This window comes from Chiloscyllium punctatum, chromosome 3 (assembly GCF_047496795.1).
Source record: "Chiloscyllium punctatum isolate Juve2018m chromosome 3, sChiPun1.3, whole genome shotgun sequence".
NCBI lineage: Eukaryota > Metazoa > Chordata > Chondrichthyes > Orectolobiformes > Hemiscylliidae > Chiloscyllium > Chiloscyllium punctatum.
Window position 1 is genome coordinate 27,201,073 of NC_092741.1, and position 23,076 is coordinate 27,224,148.

Below are 23,076 nucleotides of genomic sequence, written 5' to 3' on the forward strand. Positions count from 1 at the left end.
GTCACACAAAACTAGGTTATAATCCAACAGGTTCACTGGAAATCCCAAGCTTTCGCAGTCCTACTCTACCTGATAAGGGGACTGTGCTCTCACTAATCTCACCTTGCCCATAGTTCATGTACACAGTGGGACAAATACCCTCCATTAGAGCAGGTTCATTTTCTGAAATAAGAGAATTATCAATTTTAATCTTCAATACTTTGACACATTGATTTCACTGAAACGTGGAAGGCTGTGTATAATATTAAAATTGTGATGTGAGCAGTGATCTGGATTTCCCTTTGAATAAGAATTGAACAGGAAACCAAGTGTTGTGATACATCACCATCTTTATTTCACAGTGAGAAAAAAATTCCCAGCAGTTAGAAAAACACAGACACAGGGCAATTCCAGCACCGACCCACCTCAAACCATCAGGTTCTGTAATCCCTCCCACTGTCAATGTGCTCTGACCACATCAACGTGAAACATTCTGACCCAGCATGACTGAGATTAAACAGAAATATAATCCATCACCAGGAACATCCCTGTTTCAGGCTGTGCACAATTCATTAATTTCAAACAAGATTAAAGAACATTTAATCCCCGCTTCCCAGTGAAGGACTCAGCTTCCCATCTATAATAGAATTTAACCCTCAGTACGTGCTGTAAGAAGACTTTAAACTGATGTCACCAATGCCCCACAGAGGTGGTTGGTCAGAAATGAATCTGAAACACTGACCAATAACTTAGATTTGAACAGAAATCCTCACTATAAAGGATATTAAAAGGAACATGATCATCCAGGAGAGCTCTGTCAGGGACAGTCAGAGTGACCAGAGCTGGAACCTAATGTCTGGTTAATGTGTGGTTTGAAAGTTCATGTACGCATTCAGCAAACTATGAGGAAAACAAAGGGCATGCTGGTCTTCACTACAATGGGAGTGAAGAGTACGAATCTCTCACTTCAGTGGTAAATGTGGGATCACAATCTTTTAGTCTCTTTACCTAAGGAAGGATGTACTTACCCTGAAGGGGAATGCAATGACTGTTCATGAGGCAGATAATAAACTACAAACATCCAGGTCCCCGAGCTTGTTCCCTCTCTTAAGAATCATATCCCTTACTTTATTTATAATTGCTATAACAGATTATTGGCTAAAAGAGAGGCAAGGATGGCAGCTCAACATCCCTGGACACAGAGTTTTCAGGCAGGACAGAGAAGGGGATATAAAAAGGTGAGTGTGCCAGGAGCCTTACCAGGAGCACACTTGCAAAAACGAGGTCTTTCTGAGAGAGAAAGGTTGGAGTTCATCATAGCAAATAGGCAGGAGCATTATCAGTTGATGGTTCATTGTCATAGTCTAAGGGATTTTCTACATAAGGAATGTAGAGACAGGTTGAAGATTTCCCATAAAACATCCAGGTTGTGTGTATTAGATCAGTATAAAATCCTGTGTTCAGGTTAATGGCAGCTGCCTGTACAGAAAGTGAAAGAAAAAGGCTCTTTTAAGAAGTTCTTAGAACAGAGTATTAAGCTGTAGCTGCAGACGTGAAGAGGGATGGAGAGAGATAGCGAAAAAGAGAGAGCGAGAGAGACAATCTGCGAGTAGCTGTGGTGACAGGGGTTGAGGTAGACTGGGAAATTAAAGTTGAAGTGTTCAAGCTGCAAGAGGGTTTTGTGTGTCTGTTTGAGCTAAATTGACTTAAGCGAAAACATCTAAGTACTTTATGAGTCAACAGATCAGTTTCAAAGAATGTCAGATGTTTGGGTGTTGATGGAAAGACAGACCCACATGTCCTGAACCTGTGTACTGAGGTATGCCTCAATGAGTGAAATGTTTAGTGCTAACCTTAACCCTTATTGTATAATCATTCTCTTTGGTTTGCATTTAATGTTGTCCTTCTTACCAGCATGATCATTGCATAACACAAACTTTTTTTCTCTGGAATTTGAGTCTAAATCCCAACAATTAAGTAAATCCTTTCATATATAAGGAGACTATAATAATGCATGCTAATCCAGGTTAAAGCCAAGATGTACCTTGCACATGAATAAAACAGTTTAAGACAGAGTTAAGCATGATTGACTGTTATATGTTATATTGACTGCTATATATAAAACAGTAAAGGGAACAGAACCTTCCAGAAAAAGGAAATCATTTGGAAGCTTTAAGAAAAGCTATATCCATTAGCCCACGTCTGCTAAAGAAATTAAGAGAAAATATTCCTGCTTCAAAGGGTTGGTTGTCTTCTTCCAAATCCTTCAGGAATTCAAGAACATGTTCTTCATATTGTTTCTCTTCCAGTTTCTTATCAACTGCCCTGCAATATGAATATAGGCATTTCATTCGTGACAACGTCTGCCTGGATCTGAGTAGATTAACAGCACAATATGAACAGGTGACAGCCATTCAGGCCATTGAGAACCCTCCACCATTCAGTGCAATCCCAGCTACAGGAATGTCATCAATAACCTCGCAGAATGGGCAGACATGTGGCAGATGGAAATTAGGACAGGGAAGTGTGAGGTGAGGCACTCTGGGAAAAGGGATGTTGGGAATCATCATCGATGACGGAAAGGCACCAGGAGCAGGGAGATCTGAGGGATATTGACCATTGAAAGGTGCAGCACATATTAAGGAAGCATGGGGGACTTTGAGCTTCATTACTGGGGGTAGTGAGTACAAATGGGGGGAGATCATGCTGAAGCTTTGTAAACTGCTGGTTAGGTCACAGCTTAAGCATTGTGTGAAGTGATAATCACTCACAGTTTAGGAACGATACTTGCACCTTTTGAGGATGCAGAGGGATTTTACCAATAGGTATAGAATGGAGAAGCTGGGAAATTTGTCCTTGGACAGTTGCTTGGAGCTGTACCAGACAGTGACATGAGTTAGGTAAGGGAGACAAAGAAAAGCTGTTCTCGCTGACTCATGGGACAAGAATGAGAGGGAACCGTTTCTGAAGGTGATGTCAGGAGGATGTTTTAAAATCTTTATTCATGGGTTATATGAGTATTTATTGCCCATCCCGACCTGCGCTTGAGAAGGTGGCATTTAGCTGCCTCCCAGACTACTTCCGTCTATTTGGTGCAGGTACATTCGCAGTCTCGCTGGGGAGGGTGTTCCAGGAATTTGACCCAGTGGAACAGAAAGGACAGTAATATATTTCCAATTCAGGAATTTGCAGGTGGTGGTGATCCCACATATCTGCTGCCCTTCTCCTTCCAGGTGAGGTCAGGGGGTGGGGATGTCGTGGGTTTGGAAGGAGCTATCTTAGCAGAAAAAGCAGAAAGTGTTGGAGAAACTCAGCAGGTCGAGCAGCATCTGTGGAGAGAAAAACAGAGCTAACATTTCAAGTCCAGTGTACCATCATCGCAGATTATTTTTCCACAGATATTGTGAGACCCGTTGAGTTTCTCCAGAACTTTCCATTTCTGTTTTATATTCCCAACATCGCAGTTCTTTGTTTTACTTTGTTGTCGAAGGATTCCTCTTGAATTTCTGCAGTGCATCGTGTCGATGGTACATATCGCAGCTACCATATGTCGGTGGAGAGAGTAGATGCTTGTGAATCTGATGCCAATCAAGTGAACTGCTTTGATGGGGATGGTGTCAAACTGCTTGAGTGTTATTGGAGCTGCCCAATGGCAGTCAGGTGGGCAATATTCCATCACACTTTTGCCTTGGAGATGATGGACATGTTTTGGAGAGTTAATAGGTGAGTTATTTATTGCAGGATACCTCTGAGTTGTTCTTGTAGCCACAATAGTTATATGACTAGTCCAGTTGATTTTTTGGTCAATGGGAACTCCCAGGATGTAGATAGTGGAGGATTCAAGGATAGTAACACCACTGAATGTCAAGTGACAATGGTCACTTTCTCCCCTGTTGGAGACAGTCATTGCCTATCATTTGTATTGAATGTTACTTCTCATTTGTCAGCCCAAGCCTGGATACTGCCCAGGTCTTACTGCTTTGCACAAGGTTATTCCTGATGAAGGGCTTTTGCCCGAAACGTTGATTTCGCTGCTCGTTGGATGCTGCCTGAACTGCTGTGCTCTTCCAGCACCACTAATCCTGCTTTAATATCTGATGAGTGACAAATGGTGCTGGACATTGTGTAATCATTAGTGAATATCCCACTTCTGACCTTATAATGGAGGGAGGATTATTAATGAAACAGCTGAAGATGTTTGGGCCAAGGACATTATCCTGAGGAAGTCCTGTAGTGTTATCCTGAACCTGAGATCAGTGACCGATGTGTAACCCATTCAGTTAGTACTGGTTCCACTTCCCCAGGACCAGTCCCAATGTCCCAGGAATCTGCAACCCTCCCCTTGCACCACCTTTCCAGCACGTGTTCAGTTATAATTTCCTGGACTTTCTACTCTGACTCGCACGTGGCAATAGTAGTAATCCTGACATCACAACCTTTAAGGTCATACTTTCAACTTACTTCCTAACGCCCTGTATTCTGCATTTAGGACCTCATGCCATATTTTACCCTCTGTCATTGGGACCAATGTGTACCATGACCACTGGCTGTTCACCCTCCTCCTCCAGGATTTCCTGTAGTCATTCTGAGACATCCTTGACCCAAACACCAAGGAGGCAGCATCTGATTCTGGAATCTCATTTGTTGCCAGAGAAACATCCATCTATTCCCCTTCCAGTTGAATCCCCGATAGCTATTGCATTCTCACACTTTCCCCTCCTCTCCTTTGCTACAGGGTGAACCATGGGAAACAGATGTGGCTGTTACTGGTCCTCTCTGAGGGACCATTCCCCCCGACAGTATCCAAAGTGTCTGTTTTGCAGGAAATAGCCACAGGGGGTTCCTGCACTGCCTGCCCAGCCCCTTACTCTGCCTGGTGCTCACCCATTCGCTTTCTGCCTGTGGAACCTGAGCCTGCAGTGTGACCATCTCCCTGTGTGTATTATTCACTATACTCTCAGCTTCATGGATGATCTACAGTGTCTCCAGCCATTCCTCCAGTTCTGAAAGCTGAGCTTCAAGGAGCTGCAGCTGAGACCCTTCCTGCTCCAATGCTGGCCCTGGGCACTGGAAATGTGGCCAGCTTCCCACGTAGAGCAGGAAGAGCACACCATGGCTTTGAGCTCTCCTATCATGACTTACGCATTTGGATGAAACCTTTAAATGGCACCTTAATGTCAAATAATACCAACTACTGCAGGGCTGATCTTTGACCTGTGCCCAATTCTGAGCGTCTCTGTGAACAATAAATCGCACTGATACCCATTGCCGAGACACATTTATGGAAAATGTCCTCAATGTGTTGGTGGCGAGTCACATTGGAACAATGCCATTTATGGGTAAGGGGAGGGTAGAGCTGGTGAAAAGCTGTTGAAAATAATGACAGTAAAATAGAACATCAGACAGCTCAAGGAAACATTGTATCTTCCACAAATTAAAGGTCATGACTTTCTTTTCAAGAAATATGAAGAATTTTGGAAAAGCAGGAGCCAGCTCCATGTGAATGTGAATGTGGAGGAGCAGTTGTGTTCTCAGATGATGAGCCATTATCACAGCCTCTGGATATGTCCTGCAGCGTCATCAGGACAGACACAGCAGAGGTGGCAGCACTGTTACATATACCAGGGAGCGAGTTGTTCTCAGAGTCCTCAATATTAACTCCTGATCCCATGAAGTCTCATGGTATCAAGTCAAATGTAGGCAAGGAAACCTCTGGCTGATTCCCATGGACTGTCCACCCACAGCTGATGTATCCGTGCTCCTCCATGTTGAATACCACTTGGAGGAAGCACGGAGGGTAACAAGGGCACAGAATATATGCTGGGTGGTGGATTTCAGTGTCCACCACCAAAAGTGGTGAGCGATCTGGTCCACTTCTCCAGGACATTGCTGGTAAAACATGTCTGTGGCAGGTGGTGAGGGAACCAACAAGAGGGAAAGACATACTTGACCTCATGCTCACTAATCTGCCGGCTGCAGCTGCAGACCACTGCACAGTCCATGTGAAGACAAAGACCTACCTTCACATTAAGAATATCCCCCATCTTGCTGTGTGGCACTGTCATCGTGGCTTGCTGTGTTCTACCAACCTCCTGCCTGTCTACTTTGGATTCCAGCATCTGCAGACTTTTTTTTGTCTCTAATCGTGCTAAATGGGACAGACGTTGAATGATCTGGCAACACAAGACCAGCCGTCATGAGCACTGTGGGCCATCAACAGCAGCAGAATCATCCTCCAACAAAATCCAAGCCAATCACAGCCAAGCCTATTCCCCACTCTACCCAATGAAAACCAAAAACACGATAGGTGCTGTAAATCAGAAACAAAACAGAAATTGCTGGAAAAGCTCAGCAGGTCTGGCAGCCTCTATGGAGAGAAATCTTGAGTTAATGTTTCGGATTAAGTGACTCTTCCTCATAACAATGACCCGGAATGTTAACTCTGATTTTCCTCCCCAGATACTGCCAGACCTCCTGAGCTTTTCCAGCATTTTCCGCTTCTATCTTCACCCTACCAATACCATCAAGCCAGGGATCAACCCTTGTTCAATGGAGAGTGCAAGACGGCATACAATGAACAGAGTAATGGTGGAGAGTAATGCTTTTCAGACTGGAGGCCTGTGACCAGCGGTGTTGCCACAGGATTGGTTATGGGTCCTCTTTTGTTTGTCATTATTAGAAATGATTTTGATAAGAATATAGAAGGCATGATTAGTAGTTTGGTGGATGACACCAAAATTGGTGACATAGCAGACAGTGAAGAAGGTTTTCTAAGATCACAAAGAGATCTTGATCAGTTGGGCCAATGTGCTGAAAAATGGCAGATGGAGTTCAATTTGGATAAATGCGAGGCATTGCATTTTGGTACAACAAACAAGGGTAGGGCCTATTCAATTCAATTGGTCGGGCCTTGGGTAGTGTTGTAGAGCAGAATGACTACAGCTGTAGGTACATAATTCTTTGAAGTTTGCGTCACATCGAGACAGGGTGGTTAAAAAGGTGTTAGGCATGCTTACCTTCATTGCTGAGTCCTTTGAGTAGAGGAGTTGGGAACCTCATGTTGAGGTTATGCAGGACATTGGTGCGACCTCTTCTGGGAAACTGTGACCAGTTCTGTTCATCAAGTTGGAGAGGGCTCAGAAGAGATTTACCAGGTTGTTGCTGGGTATGGAAGGTTTGAGTTATAAAGTAAATGAGATAAACTGAGATTTTTTTCACTGAAGCGTAGAAGGTTGAGCAGTGATCTGAAAGAAGTTTATAAAATAATGAGAGGAATCGATAGAGTCAGTAGTAGTTGTCTTTTCCCTGGGACGGAGGATTTCATGACTAGAGGACACATTTTTAAAGTTAGAAGAGACAGTTTCAATAACTTTTTCACATTTTTTCCCCGGGTACAACAGAGTGTTACAAGGGGACATAAATTTAAGGTGAAGGGTGGAAGGTATAGGGGAGATGTCAGGGGTGGGTTCTTTACCCAGAGAGTGGTGGGGGCATGGAATGCGCTGCCCGAGGGAGTGGTAGAGTCAGATTCATTGGCGACCTTTAAGCGGCATTTGGATAGGTACACGGATGGGTGCTTAATCTAGGATAGAAGTTCGGCACAACATCGTGGGCCGAAGGGCCTGTTCTGTGCTGTATTGTTCTATGTTCTATGTTCTATGTTCTAAGGTGGTTTGTGTATGTAGAATGAACTTCCAGAGGAAGTGGTGGATGCGGGTACAATTACAGTGTCTAAAAGACATTTGAATAAGTACATGAATAGGAAAGGTTAGGAGGGATATGGGCCAGAAGCAGGCAGGTGGGACGGGTTAGTTTGGGATTAGAATTGGAACGAAGGGTCTGTTTATATGCTGTATGACTCTATGATTCTATGTGATGAAGAGGCAGTGTCAGGTCCAGAGGTTTAAGGGAGGGGGTGTGGTGCTACCAGGTCTGGAAGGAGGGGTCAGTACCACCTGGCTCACTTTGGGAAGGGTTTTAGGTTAGTGAAGTGGGTGTTGGGTGATGATGGATGATGCAGGTGGTTGTCGTTCCAATTCTGTTGGCAGGAGCAGGGGACACTTTTGGGTTAAATGTGGTGTCAAGGCGAGTGAAAGGGAGGTGGTGATGGGGTGGGGGGAGGTGACAGTTCCAATGGGGTTGTGTTTGGGGAGAAGGGAGTAGTGGGTCAGTGATGAGGAATCTGTAGACTCCTGGGGTTGGTGGGAAAGTGTGGGAGTTTTGGGTCCATCAGGACATAGTTGTCAGGTTGAGGGGGTCTGTCCTGTCTGACACAATCATGACGGGGGTGGTGTCAGGTCAGGGGGAATGGAGGAAGTGTGTCGGTGATAATGACCGATTCCTGATCAGAATTCTAGGGCCAATGAAGTGAGGAACTCGGATAAAGCCATTGATCAGAATCATTGAACTAATGAACCAATGAGAACAGTGAGTGTAAATGGGAATGAAATGCTTCCTGCTGATGTTAATGCAGCTGAATAATTTTCAACTGAGAATAAGTAAGTACGGTATTCTTGGTTGGAGTTAAAATTATTGACTGCCAGTGGAGAGCAGTGTTTATAAACAGGATCCCACAAGTTCTAAAATGGGACTCTGATGGAATTAGTCAAATTTCCAATGTGGGCACATATACAGAACCTACCTCATGAACAGTCATTGTATTACTGGAAGGTAGATATAAGGTATATCTTTCTCTTAAAGAGATCATAAATATGCACAGCACTCTAGATTAATACAGTGTGTACTTCAGCAGCCTCCTGGCTGCTAAAACACAGATAGATTGCTAACTTGGCCAAACAGCAAGGGATGCTGGGTACATTGGCCAAGTAAAGCTCTAAAATCACGAAGTCCACACACCAGACACAGTGCAAACACAGGAGTCAGGTGCTAATGACATTTGCTAATGTAAAAGGCAACATTTATGCAGAACAGACATACTCCCAACAACTTATTTACTGAACAAAGGAGGGTTTTGACAGCAATGTACAGTGCGGGCCCTTCTACACAAAAATAAACTAACATTAGCAATCCTTCCAAATGATTGAGTCTGTTTCAAACTACTAAGCTTCTCTCCCTGATTGGCCAGAACAATAGAAAGCTCCAGAAAACCATCTAAAAGATATAAAAACATGCTTCACCTACAGACATTGCTCTTGGAATCTTCTGGAGGCCTTCTGAGGAGACCAACATGGCAAGAGGCAAAGACCAACTGACCAACCAGAGAGAGAGGGAGAGAGAGAGAGGAAGAAAGCAGCTTCACACACCCAGAGAGAGACAGCAATTGTGTAAATCTCGAAGAAACTCGGGAATTATTGGAACCTCAGGAGCCAAATAGGATTTGAGATTGTGTGTTTAGTATTAAAGGTTGTTGTAACTTTGTTTCTAATCAAGTTGGCAATATTTTTCCTTGATACTGGCTTGTGTTCATATTGATCCTCGAGGGTAGTAATATCTGGAATACTCTCGGTACTACGAGCTAATGAGAGTGGGAATAGGAAGATACAGCAGATGAATGCGTGGCTGAGGAGCTGGTGTATGAGAAAATAATTCAGTCTTGGATCATTGGAATCTCTTCTGGGGTAGAAGTGACCTGTACAAGAAGGATGGATTGCGCCTGAATTGGAAGGGGACTAATATACGGACAGGCAGATTTGCTCGAGCTGCTCAGAAGGATTGAAACCAGTAATGGGGGGAAGAGGGGGTGGGACTCAGGGAGATAGTGAGGAAAGAGTTCAGTCTGAGACTGGTACAGTGGAGAAAAGAAGTAAGTCAAACAGTCAGGTCAGACAGGGACAAAGCAGAGAACAAGGTAGGACTGATAAATTAAACTGCATTTATTTCAATGCAAGAGTCCGAACAGGGAAGGCAGATGAACTCAGGGCATGGTTAGGAACATGGGACTGGGATATCATAACAACTACAGAAATGTGGTTCAGAGATTGACAGCACTGGCAGCTTAATATTCCAGAACACAAATACTATCGGGAGGATAGAAAGGGAGGCAAGGGAGAAGGGGGAGTGGCTTTTTTGATAAGGGATCGCATTACAGCTGCATTCAGGGAGGATATTCCTGGAAATACCTCCAGGGAATTTATTTGAGTGGAACTGAGAAATAAGAAAGGTATGGTTAACTTACTGGGATTGTATTATAGATCCCCTAATAGTCAGTGGGTAATTGAGAAACAAATTTGTAAGGGGATTTCAGTTATCTGTAAGAATAATAGGGTGGTTATAGAAGGGGACTTTAACTTTCCAAACAAAGTCTGGGACTGACATAGTGTTAAGGGTTTAGATGGAGAGGACTTTGTTAAGAGTGTACAAGAAAATGTTTTGAGTCAGTATGTGAACGTACCGACTAGAGAAGGTGCAAAACTTGACATATTCTTGGGAAATAAGGCAGGGCAGGTGACTGAGGTGTCACTGGGGAGTACTTTGGGGTCTGAGACCATAATTCTATTAGTTTTAAGATAGTGATGGAAAAGGATAGACCAGGTCTAACTGTTGAAATTCTAAATTGGAGGAAAGCTAATTTTGTAGTTATTAGGCAAGAACTTTCAAAAGTTAATTGGGGGCAGATGTTTGCGCGTAAAGGGATGACTGGAAAATGGGAAGCCTTCAGAAACGAGATAATGAGAGTCCAGAGACACTATATTCCTATAAGGGTGAAAGGAAAGGCTGGTAGGTGTAGGGAATGCTGGATGACTGGAGAAATTGAGGCTTTGGTTAAGAAAAAGAAGGAAGTATATGTCTGGTACAGACAGCAGAGATTGAGAGAATCATTAGAAGAGTCTCAAGGAAGTAGGAGTATACTTAAGAGGGAAATCAGGAGAGCAAAAAAGGGGCATGAGATAGCTTTGGCAAATAGCATTAAAGAGAATGCAAAGGGTTTTTACAAATACATTAACGACAAAAGGAACAAATACATTAAATAACTAGGGAGCGAATACGGCCCCTCAAAGATCAGTAAGGTGTCCATTGTGTAAAGCTGCATGAGATGGGGGAGATACTAAATGAGTATTTTGCATCAGTGTTTACTGTGGAGAAGGACATGGAAGATATAGAATGTGGGGACAAAGATGGTGACATCTTGAAAATGTCCATAATACAGAAGAGGAAGTGCTTCAAATGCATAAAGGTGGATAAATCCCCAGGACCTGATCAGGTGTGCCCAGAACTCTGTGGGAAGATAGAGAAGTGATTGCTGGGCCCCTTGCTGACATATTTGTATCATCGATAGTCGCAAGTGAGGTGCCGGAAGACTGGAGGTTGGCTAACATTGTGCCATTATTTCAGAAAGGTAGTAAGGAGAAGCCAAGGAACGATAAACCCATAAGTCTGGTGTCGATGGTAGGCAAGTTGTTGAATGGAATCCTGAGGGACAGGATTTACAGTATTTGGAAAGGCAAAGACTAATTAGAGATAGTCAACATGGCTTTTTGCATTGGAAATCATGTCTCATGAACTTGATTGAGTTTCTTGAAAAAGTAACAAAGAGGATTGGTGAGGACAGAGCAGTAGACATAATCTATATGGATGCCAGTAAGCCATTCGACAACTTTCCCATGGGAGACTGGTTAGTGAGGTTAGACCTCATGGAATACAGAGAGAACTAGCCGTTTGGATACAGAACTGGATCGAAGGTAGAAGATAGAGGGTGGCGGTGGAGGGTTGTTTTTCAGACTGGATGCCTGTGATTAGTGGAGTGCCCCAAGGATTTGTGCTGGGTCCACTTCGTTTCGTCATTGAAATAATGATTTGGATATGAACATTGGAGGTATAGTTAGTAAGTTTGCAATTGACACCAAAATTGGAGGTATAGTGCACAGCAAAGAAGGTTACCTCAGAGTACAATGGGATCATGACCAGATGGGCCAATTGGTTGAGGAGTGACAGGTGGAGTTTAATTTCGATAAATGTGAGGTGCTGCATTTTGGGAAAGCAAATCTTAGCAGGACTTACACACTTCGTGGTAAGGTCTTAGGGAGTGTTGCTGAACAAAGAGACCTTGGAATGCAGGTTTATAGTTCCTTGAAAGTAGAGTCGCAAGTAGAGAGGATAATGAAGAAGGCATTTGGGATGCTTTCCTTTATTGGTCAGAGCACTGAGTATCGGAGTTGGGAGGTCACATTGCGGCTGTACGAGATTTTGGTTAAGCTACTTTTGTGCAGTTCTGGTCTCTTTCCTATCAGAAGGACGTTGTGAACTTGTAAGGGTTCAGAAAAGATTTACAAAGTTGGAGGATTCTAGGTATAGAGAGTCTGAACAGGTTGGGGCTGTTTTCCCTGGAACTGCGAAGGCTGACGGGTGACCTTGTGGAGGTTTATAAAATCATGAGGGGCTTGGATAGGATAAATCGACAAAGTCTTTTCCCGAGGGTGGGGGAGTCCAGAACTAGAGTGCATAGGTTTAGGGTGAGAGGGAAAAGATGTAAAAGAGACCTAAGGGACAACTTTTTCACGTAGAAGGTGACACGTGTGGAATGAGCTGCCAGAGAAAGTGGTGGAGGTTAGTGCAATTGCAACATTTACGAGGCATCTGGATGGGTCTATGTTCAAGAACACTGCTGAAATTTGCTGTCCATTTTCAAACTGATGTTTTGAATTTGATAATCCTTCCTTTGGTTGTACAATTTGCCTTCAATTGTCTCCAATCCCTTTCCTATTTTTAAGATCACCTTCACAGGAGAAACATTTATTTCTCACCTTTACATTTTCCACATTTCTCTTAAACATTTCTCAAAGGCTGAGTTCAGTTTGAAATTTGCCAAATGATAGTTTATTTAGATTGTGAGACAACCCAGACGGTGTATAGCACAAAAACGTGTTTTTAATTAGAATTTTAAAAAGTTCACTCTATTCCCAAAGAGTTGAAATTCATTATTAATCCAATATTGAATCTTTGATGTCGTGTCTGAACAACACCCTAATTTTCAGTGAGCCCTCTTTAACTATGGGGTGAGTTCCCACCTTCGTGCAGTGTAGTGAGGTACACAGCTGTGATTCAGTATACGGGGTGTCCCTGTCTACTGCCCATTTTTCAGCTGTTTCTACCTTATCCTCATCGACACCTGCTCCAGCCACTGACTCACCGTTTCTTCTTGTTTTAGTATTAACTCATCCACACAACTGTAAATATCAAGTGGTGATGATCACTTCCCCTTTCTGACCTTTATCATTCTTCAAACCAACCTTGAACATTTTCCTCTGGGGATGTGGTGCCCTGTGGGTTGAGCCAATCTCTCAGCATTCCCTTCGCCAATTTTGACTGTTGTTCTGCTGTAAACCCGGTGATGGAGCCCTCTGACATTTAATCAAAGTTTACAGCCTTTCCCTCATTCACCTCCCTGACTTCATTTTTACACATTCTGTGATACTTTTCCCCTTCAGATTTGATTTTAACCATTGGAAGAGGCATTGAGACCGTGACTACTCTTGGGAGATCTGTCAGCAAAAACCTGACGTGGTTTTGCATTTTGTTTAGAAGAAGCCCAGTTAAATGTTGGGCTTTAATGTTTTAAAATATCTTTCCTGGGTAAAAATGGCAGAAGAGAGTATTCAACCCCTCGAGACTGTCCCTCCATTCCCACCCTCTCTTCTGTCCAAGTGTCACTCCAGCTCCCACTCCCATCTCTTCACCACTCCCTGCTCCAAGATTTTCTTTCCCTTCCCCAGTTGTAATCTCTCCCAGCCCTTTTCCCGGACCACTTTCCCGATGCCAGGAATCATTCCCTCCAGTCTCAGCTGGTGTCACTCTCCCACCCACCACCCATCACCTCATTCCTGTTTGCTTCAGGTTTTACCACAAGATTTGTCACTGTTCCAGGGAGTAAAGAGCCTGGGAGAATTACAGGTACATTTTGTGTCTCATGTTATAAAATTTCCATTTAATCAAATTCAGGAATTTGGATGGTCCAGGTGTGGATGAAGTCAGTTTAGGGCTCGGAATGATGTTTTTCTGCATCACTCATGATTCAACATTAAAATGTTCTGTCACCATGGAGACGTTAATGAGAAAAGTGGCCAAATGGTGACTTGTGTGTCTATTAGTGCAAAGTGATAAAGTTAGCTCAGTATCTCGATCATGAACAGCAATGGTGTAAATGTTGGTCAAATCTGGACCACCCAATATTCACTGAAGTAAATTCAAACTCAAAAGGCAGACCTGAAGCTAAATTCCACACGTCCATCAGACATTTACAGGGTCTGCATTTCAGAGCAATGGCTGGAGCTGATGTTCATCTTTAGAAGTAGGTCAGGTGTTCTTCATTTACATCAAAAAAATGAAGCTGGAAAACACTTGAACTAAAACCTGATTGGTTTAGGAATTTCACATTGCAGACACACAGTGTTGTTTGTTCCTTCTTGGGGTGTGGGAGATTCTGACAAGATTGTTGTTTATTGCCCATTCCTTGATGCCCAAAGATGGTGGTCGGTCCTCTGTTTGAATTGCTGTCGTCCAACTGGGGCTGCCACAGTGTTAAGGGTTTAGATGGAGAGGAATTTGTTAAGTGTGTACAAGAAAATTTTCTGATTCAGTATGTGGATGTTCCTTCTAGAGAAAGTGCAAAACGTGACCTACCCTTGGGAAAAAAGGCAGGGCAGGTAACTGAGCTGTCAGTGCAGAAGGATTTGCGGCCAGCGACCATAATTCTATTAGTTTTAAAATACTGATGGAAAAAGATAGACTAGATATTTTTAGATTCTCAATAGTGTGGAAACAGGCCTTTCAGTGCAACCAGTTCATACTGACACTTTGAAGAGTAACCCACCCAGACCTATTCCCCCTATTTATCCCTGACTAATGCACCTAACTCTGTGGGCAATTTAACATGACCAATTCACCTGACCTGCACATCTTTGCACTGTGGGAGGAAACCCACACAGACACGGGGAGAACACACAAACTCCACACAGTCCCCTGAGGCTGGAATCGAACCTGGGTCCCTGGCATTGTGAGACAGCAGTGCTCACCACTGAGCCTCTCTGCCACCAACACGATCTAAATGTTGAAGTTCTAAATTGGAGAAAGGCTAATTTTGACAGCATAAGGTAAGAACTTTCAAAAGCTGATTGGGGGCTGATGTTCGCAAGTAAAGGGAATGCTGGAAAATGGGAAGCCTTCAGAAATTAGATAATGAGAGTCCGGAGACAGTATATTCCTATCAGGATGAAAGGAAAGACTGGTAGGTGTAGGGAATGTGGGATAACTGCAGAAATTGAGGATTTGGTAGGGAAGAAGATGGAAGCATAAGTCAGTTATAGACAGAATAGATGAAGTGAATCCTTAGAAGAGTATAAAGGCGATAGGAGTCCAGTTAATAGGGAAATCAGGAGGGCAAAAAGGGGACATGAGATAGCTTTGGCAAATAGCGTTCAGGAGAATTCCAAGAGTTTATACAAATACATTAAGGATAAAAGGGTAACTAGGGAGAGAGTAGGGCCCCTCGAAGATCAACAAGGTGGCCTTGGTGTGGAGACACAGGAGATGGGGAGATACTAAATGAGTATTTTGCAGCAGTGTTTACTGTGGAAAAGGAAATGAAAGATATAGAATGTGGGGAAATAGATGGTGACATCTTGAAAAATGTCCATATTCCAGAGAGGAAGTGCTGGATGTCTTGAAACGAATAAAAGTGGATAAAGCCCCAGGACCTGATCAGGTGTACCCTTGAACTCTGTGGGAAGCAAGGGAAGTGATTTGCTGGGCCTCTTACTGAGATATTTGTATCATCGATAGTCACAGGTGAGGTGCCGGAGGACTGGAGGTTGCCTAATGTGGTGCCACTATTTAAGAAAGTTGGGAAGGACAAGCCAAGGAACTATAGACTGGTGAATCTGACATTGCTGGTGGGCATGTTGTTGGAAGGAATCCTGAGGGACAGGATGTACATCTATTTGGAAAGGTAAGGATTAATTAGGGGTAGTGAACATGGCTTTGCATGTGGGAAATCATGTCTCACAAACATCATTGAGTTTTTTGAAGAAGTAACAAAGAGAATTGCTGAGGGCAGAGCTGTAGACGTTATCTGTATGGACTTGTAAGGCATTCGACAAGGTTCCCCATGGGAGACTGGTTTCCAAGGTTAGACCTCATGGAATACAGGAAGAACTAACCATTTGGATACAGAACTGGCTCATAGGTAGAAGACAGAGGGTGATGGTGCAGGGCTGTTTGTCCGACTGGAAGCCTGTGACCAGTGGAATGCCACAACGATACGTGCTGGGTCCAGTACTTTTCATCATTTATATAAATGATTTGGATGTAAGCATAAGAGGTACAGTTAGTAAGTTTGCAGATAACACCAAAATTGGAGGTGTAGTGGAAAGCGAAGAAGGTTCCCTCAGATTACAAGGGGATCTTTATCAGATGGGCCAATGCGCTGAGGAGTGGCAGATAGAGTTTAATTTAGTTAAATGTGAGGTTCTGCATTTTGGGAAAGCAAATCTTAGCAGGACTTATACACTTAATTATAAGGTCTTAGGGAGTGTTGCTGAACAAAAAGACCTTGGAGTGCAGGTTCATAGCTCCTTGAAAGTAGCGTTTCAAGCAGATAGGATAGTGAAGAAAGCATATGGTATGCTTTCCTTTATTGGTCAGAGTATTAATTACAGGAGTTGGGAGGTCATGTTGTCGCTGTACAGGATATTGGTTAGGCTACTTTTGGAATACTGTCTGCAATTCTGGCCTCCTTCCAATCGGAAAGATGTTGCAAAACTTAAAAGGGGTCAGAAGAGATTAACAAGGATGTTGCCAGAATTGGATGATCTTGAGGTATGGGGAGAGGTTGAATAGGCTGATAGGGTGTTACGTGTATGGAATGAGATGCCAGAGGAAGTGGTGGAGTCTAGTACAATTACAACATTTAAAAGGCATCTAGATGGGTACATGAATTGGAAGGGTTTGGAGGAATATGGGCCGAGTGCTGGCAGGTGGGACTAGACTGGGTTGGGATATCTGGTCAGCATGGGCAAGGTAGACTGAAGGGGCCGAAGGAACTGTTTCCATGCTGTACCTCTCCATTATTCTATCTGGGGTTTGTACACCAGCATTGTTAAGGTGGCAGTTCCAGGATATAAAACCAATGATGGTGACACAATGGAGAGTGATGTCTCAGAGGGGAACCTGGAGGTGATAGTGTTCCCATCGACCTGCTGCATTTGTCCTTTGAGTATGAACATTATGGAATGTGAATGAGCAGTTGAAGAAGCTGCAGTACCTCACTGCAGTCCATCCTGTAGCAAGAACAGACTGACGTGCAATATACCAACAGAGGAGAAAATGGAGTACTGAAGATAATGGATGGGATTCTGGTCAAGGGATTGATTTATTGAGGTCTGTTGTGTCTAGTTTCTGGAGTGGGAACACACACCCAGGAAATTGGGAAGATCCCATTACACACCAGAATTGTGATGTTTATTGAGGTTTGTTTGTGCAGAGGGTGAGTCAGTGCAGTCTCGAATCTGGCCCTGATAGAAACAGTATTGATGTGGGTGGTCCGGTTCACTTTCTGGTCAATGAGAATGACCAGGAGTTTGAAACTTGGACCCAATAATATTAATATGATCAGACATGGTCACTGCCTGGCACTTTCACAGCATGGATTTCACTTGCCATCTGGGCATCAATGTTGTCCTGCTCTGAATTGCTGTGTGTGTGCATGAACTGCTTCATTATCTGAGGAATAAAGAAAGAATCTGAAGACCCCAGTCAGCAGGGAACAGCCCCACTCAGGGGATTATTTAACTCTGTGTTCACCATTGAGGAAGCAGAATTCAGAAAGACATTGACAGAGTAAGTGCTCCTGCCATACCAGACTGTAACACTCGTCACTGCAGGAAGGAGCTGGCCCTGTATTTCACCGAGACATCACGGTGACTGTCCCGGTAACTCGTGTGGTTTCTCACCTCTGAGATGTTTCTGACTCCACTGGAAGTGATGTGCTGTTCAAACATCACTGTCCTCACTCAGCACCCACACAGAGACATTATTCAGCAGAGCTCACTGTCTATTCCCCTCAACTGGAACGATGCTAGTCACCTTCCTGACACCAGGAGGTTAAACCTCCTGTTGTGACCTTCCTGCCACCTGGGTGAGATTGTCTAACCCAGCACAGACTGTAGATTACACCAGCCATTTAAATACCCTGGAGTGTGACTTCCTTAATGGGAGCATTGAGAGCAATGGAAGGTTGTTGAGTGAAGTTGATTTATCTCATCTACTCTGACAAACTACTCTGACAACACTGTTCTTTCTGTAAGAGCAGGGAATCTCTCAGTCTGACACTGTGGGAGCTGAAAGCAAAATGCTGCTGGGGACCTTCAGACCTCCCTGGAGCCAGCACTCAGTGAGTTAAGCATTTCAAAATCCACCTCAAAGTTGGAATGAAGGAAACTGTTCCAGAAGCAAATTGCTGCTATTTGCCTCCTGTGTTTCATGTTTGAGTAATTTATTCCAAAAACAGGTCCACAAACAGTATGTAAATATCTGAGCTCACTGTTCAAACTGCAGATCCACCTGAAGATGCTGGGAATCGAACCATGAATTCACGGATCTAAGGGAACATCGATATTTTGAGTTATTCCTTCATTCTGTCTGTCGTCCTCAGGTTGATAATTGTAGGAACAGGAGCTGATCGAGAGGCAGCTGATTTCTGTGATGGAGTTTTCTGCCTTCAGTCTTTGGGGCACATTTCATTCAAATTCAGTCTCATCAGGAGCTCACTGTTTGCTGCCCTGTTTTGGGCCAGTTCATTATCACTCGTCTCAGAGAGACAGCTTGTCAGGGTTTGTTTGATGATGATTCTTTCCAGAATCAATTGTTCAGACATTCGGAGGGCAGCAGATAATCTGTTGTTTATCCATCAAAGGAGAGATTTGGGACAGATTCAACAGTAAGTTAGCAAGACATAATTAGCAATATGAATAAAAGTTCATATTTAATTCATCAGGACACAATATTCATTGGGTTTCCTGACTTAATACACTAAGCCCAATAGAACATAGAACAGTATAGCACACTACAGATCCTTCAGCTCTTGATGTTGTGCCAACCTTTTATCCTACTCTGAGATCACACTAATTTACATACCCCTCATTTTGCTCTCATCCAAATGCCGATCCAAGAGTCGTTAAATGTCCGTAATGTATCTGACTCCAGTACCACTGCTGGCAGTGTATTCCACATACCCAGAACCTATCTCTGACATCTCCCCTAAACCTTCCTCCAATCACCTTAATGTTATGCCCCCTCGTGATAGCCATTTCCACCCTGGGAAAAAGTCTCTGGCTATCCACTCTACCTATGACTCGCGTCATCTTGTATCAATGTACGTAGCATTAAAGCGGCTACGCGATGTGTTTCAACGCTGGCCTTCCTGGCCAACGTCAAAGCCGATATCCTGTTTCTGCAGGAGTGTGGGATACCGCACCTCAGCAGTTACAGGAGATGGTCGAGCTTGTGGGCCCACGGGCCGTCAGTGTGGTCGGGGGGCAACGATAGCCGCGCCTCCGGCCTGGGTATCCTGTTGCGGGGAGGCAACTTCACCATCTCCGAGGTTAAGGAGGTGGTGGGCGGGCGCCTCCTCGTCGCGGACGTTAAATACAGAAATGCTCCCGTGAGACTAATCAACGTGTACGCCCCAGTGGGTAAGAGTGAACGGTTGGCCGTCCTGCAACAGCTTCCACTGCTGCTGGCTACGTCCAGGCCGGTCATTCTGGCCGGAGACTTCAACTGCATCATTGATGCTGATGGACGATCCGGCGGGGGGGACAGTAAACCGGACGCTACGTCCAGGGCCCTGATGGAAACGGTCAAAGACGCCAAGCTACACGACGTCTTCAGCGCCCCTGCAGACGGAGCGCAGCGTAGATACACCTGGTCACGGGCAGACGGGTCTATCCGCTCAAGGATAGATTACCTGTTTGTGTCCCGAACGCTCTCGGTCAGATCCACCGACGTCAAGCCGGTGTTCTTCTCTGACCACTGCCTCCTGCTGGCCGACTGTCACCTACAGGACGAACAGCGGGCGGGCAAGGGAACGTGGAAACTGAACACTAAGCTGTTGACCCCGGGAAACATCGAAGAGCTCAAGAGGGATTACGCAGGTTGGAGAACCGTGAAGCCCCTCTTTGAGTCTCCAGCGGACTGGTGGGAAACGGTAAAAGGGAACATCAAGAGGTTCTTTATCCTCAAAGGTGTCCAGGAGGCGAGAGAGAGGCGGGGAAAACTGTCCCAGCTCCAGGAAAGTATGCAGAACCTGCTCCTGCTGCAGACGATGGGGGTGGATGTCACGGAGGACCTCAAGGAGGTGAAGGGCCAGCAAGCCTCGCTCTTTGCCTCGGAGGCCTCCAGGATAATCTTCCGGTCCAGGGTCCGCTCGGTGGAGCAGGACGAGACGTGCTCACGTTTCTTCTTCCAGAAGGTGCACAAAGAGAGCTCCGTGCTCAGCAGCCTGAAGAAAGAAGATGGCTCGGTAACGTCATCTCAGGCTGACGTCATGAGGATCAGCAAATCCTTCTACGCCAGCCTGTATGACTCGAAGCCGACCGACAGCGCGGCCTCCCAGTCGTTCCTGTCCTCTATCACGGAGGTCCTAGATGACGGAACACGAGAGAGGCTGGACCAGCCGCTATCTCTGGATGAACTGACCAAGGCCCTCGAGTCCTTCGAAAAGAATAAAACTCCTGGAAGCGACGGCTTACCGGTCGAGGTTTATTCCGCTCTTTGGGACTTGATCGGCCAGGACCTGCTGGAGGTGTATGTCAGTATGCTCCGGGCAGGTACCATGAGTGAATCCATGAGGAAAGGCATCATCACCCTCGTCTACAAGCGGAAGGGGGAGAGGGAGGAAATTAGGAATTGGAGACCGATCTCACTGTTAAATGCAGACTACAAAATCCTGTCAAAGGTCATCGCCAACCGGGTCAGGTCTGCTCTGGGATCGGTGATCCACCCGGACCAAACCTGTGCTGTACCGGGCAGGAAGATCTCTGAGAGTCTCGTACTCCTCAGGGATACGATCGCCTACGTGCAGGACAGGGGGGTGGACACCTGCCTCATCAGCCTGGACCAGGAGAAAGCCTTTGACAGGATATCGCATACATATATGAGGGATGTCCTCTCCAAAATGGGCTTTGGGGAGGGAATCGGAAATTGGATCAGACTGCTCTACACCAACATTGTCAGTGCAGTCTCAATCAATGGGTGGGAATCAGATAGCTTCCCTGTAAGATCTGGAGTCAGGCAGGGATGCCCCCTCTCACCCGCCTTGTTTGTGTGTTGCATAGAGCCATTTGCCGAATCCATCAGGAAGGATGCGAGCCTGAGAGGGGTGACTATTCCTGGCAGCGGGGGCCTGCAGGTTAAGGCCTCCCTGTACATGGATGACGTCGCTGTTTTCTGCTCGGATCCGCTGTCCGTGCACAGACTCGTGTGCATCTGCGACCAGTTCGAACGGGCCTCGGGGGCCAAGGTAAACCGAGGCAAGAGCGAGGCCATGCTCTTCGGGAACTGGGCCGACCAATCCTCTATCCCCTTCACCGTCAGGACTGACCACCTGAAGGTGCTGGGTATTTGGTTCGGGGGGGCTGGGGCGTGCGCCAAGACCTGGGAGGAGCGGATCAGAAAGATGAGACAGAAACTAGGCAGATGGGGGCAACGGTCGCTCTCCATCGCGGGAAAAAACCTGGTCATCAGGTGTGAGGTCCTCTCAGTATTGCTATATGTGGCACAGGTCTGGCCTATCCCCAGGACCTGTGCCGCCGCAGTCACCCGGGCCATCTTCCAATTCATTTGGAGATCAAAGATGGACCGGGTCCGAAGAGACTCAATGTACAAAGACCGGTGCAATGGGGGAAAAAACACGCCCAATGCCACCCTCACCCTGATGGCCACCTTTGTGTGTGGCTGCATCAAGCTGTGCGTGGATCCCCGGTACGCAAACACCAAGTGTCACTACGTACTGAGGTTCTACCTGTCCCCGGTGTTGCGAAGGATGGGCCTGGCCTCGCTGCCGCGGAACGCTCCGAGTAGTTGGACCGTTCCGTATCACCTGTCCTTCGTGGAGAAATTTATGAGGAAAATTTATGTGGTCTTTGACCACAAGTCCATCAGGAAGTGGTCAGCACGTAGCGTCCTTGAGACCCTTCGGGAAAAGGAGAGGGCGGATCCTGTCGAGCGGTTCCCTGAGCAGACTGTCAAAGCCATTTGGCAGAATGCCTCATCGCCAGAGCTTTCCAACAAGCACCAAGACGTGGCTTGGCTGGTGGTGAGAAGGGCTCTGCCTGTGAGATCCTTTATGCACGCCCGGACTCTCTGCCGCACCGCACGCTGCCCTCGAAGTGGCTGCGGGGGGGACGAGACTGTCACACACCTCCTTCTGGAATGTGCCTATGCAGAGGAAGTCTGGAGAGGAATGCAGTGGTGCTTGTCGAGGTTCGTCCCGAGCAGCGCCGTGACGCGGGACTCCGTGCTCTACGGCCTGTTCCCCGGGACTCACACCGAGACGAACATTAACTGCGCCTGGAGGATCATCAACTCGGTGAAGGACGCTCTCTGGGCGGTCCGAAACCTGTTGATCTTCCAGCTGAAGGAGTTGACCCCGACCGAGTGTTGCAGACTGGCACATTCCAAGGTCCAAGACTACGTGTTGAGGGACGCGCTGAAGCTTGGGGCAGCTGCCGCCAAGGCGCGGTGGGGAAAGACCACCGTGTAAGATCGGCCTGCCGAAAGAAGAACAGGGGGCCCATACAGACGTTTTTTTGGGCTCTGCTGATGCCTCAGCCAAATATATGTATATATACAAGATTGAAAAAATGCACAGGATTGTAAAGGACAAGAATAAAGTCGAATCTGTGTTTGTAAATATGGACATATGTATGGCATGATCCAATGTACAGACCATCAAATCATTTATGAATAAAGTATATTTTTGAAATAAAAAAAAAAGTATCAAGTCACCTCTCATCCTTCTTCGTTCCAATGAGAAATAGCCACATTCCCTCAACCTTTCTTCATAAGACATGCCCTTGACTCCAGGCAGCATCCTAGTAAATCTCCTCTGCACCCTCTCCAAAGCTTCCATATCCTTCCTATGATGAG

The 23,076-nt window shown here is 45.5% G+C and overlaps 1 protein-coding gene across 1 annotated transcript in view; it reads right to left on the reverse strand.

Moving 5' to 3' along the window:
• Window positions 1-311: 311 nt before the first annotated feature.
• LOC140457033 (EH domain-containing protein 3-like) overlaps window positions 312-23,076 on the reverse strand; it is a 241,859-nt gene continuing 219,094 nt past the window's right edge. The window contains exon 2 of the mRNA XM_072550956.1: window positions 312-2,304. Within this exon, the coding sequence (XP_072407057.1) occupies window positions 2,139-2,304 (166 nt within the window). The 3' untranslated portion in view covers window positions 312-2,138. The remainder of the gene's footprint in view (window positions 2,305-23,076) is intronic.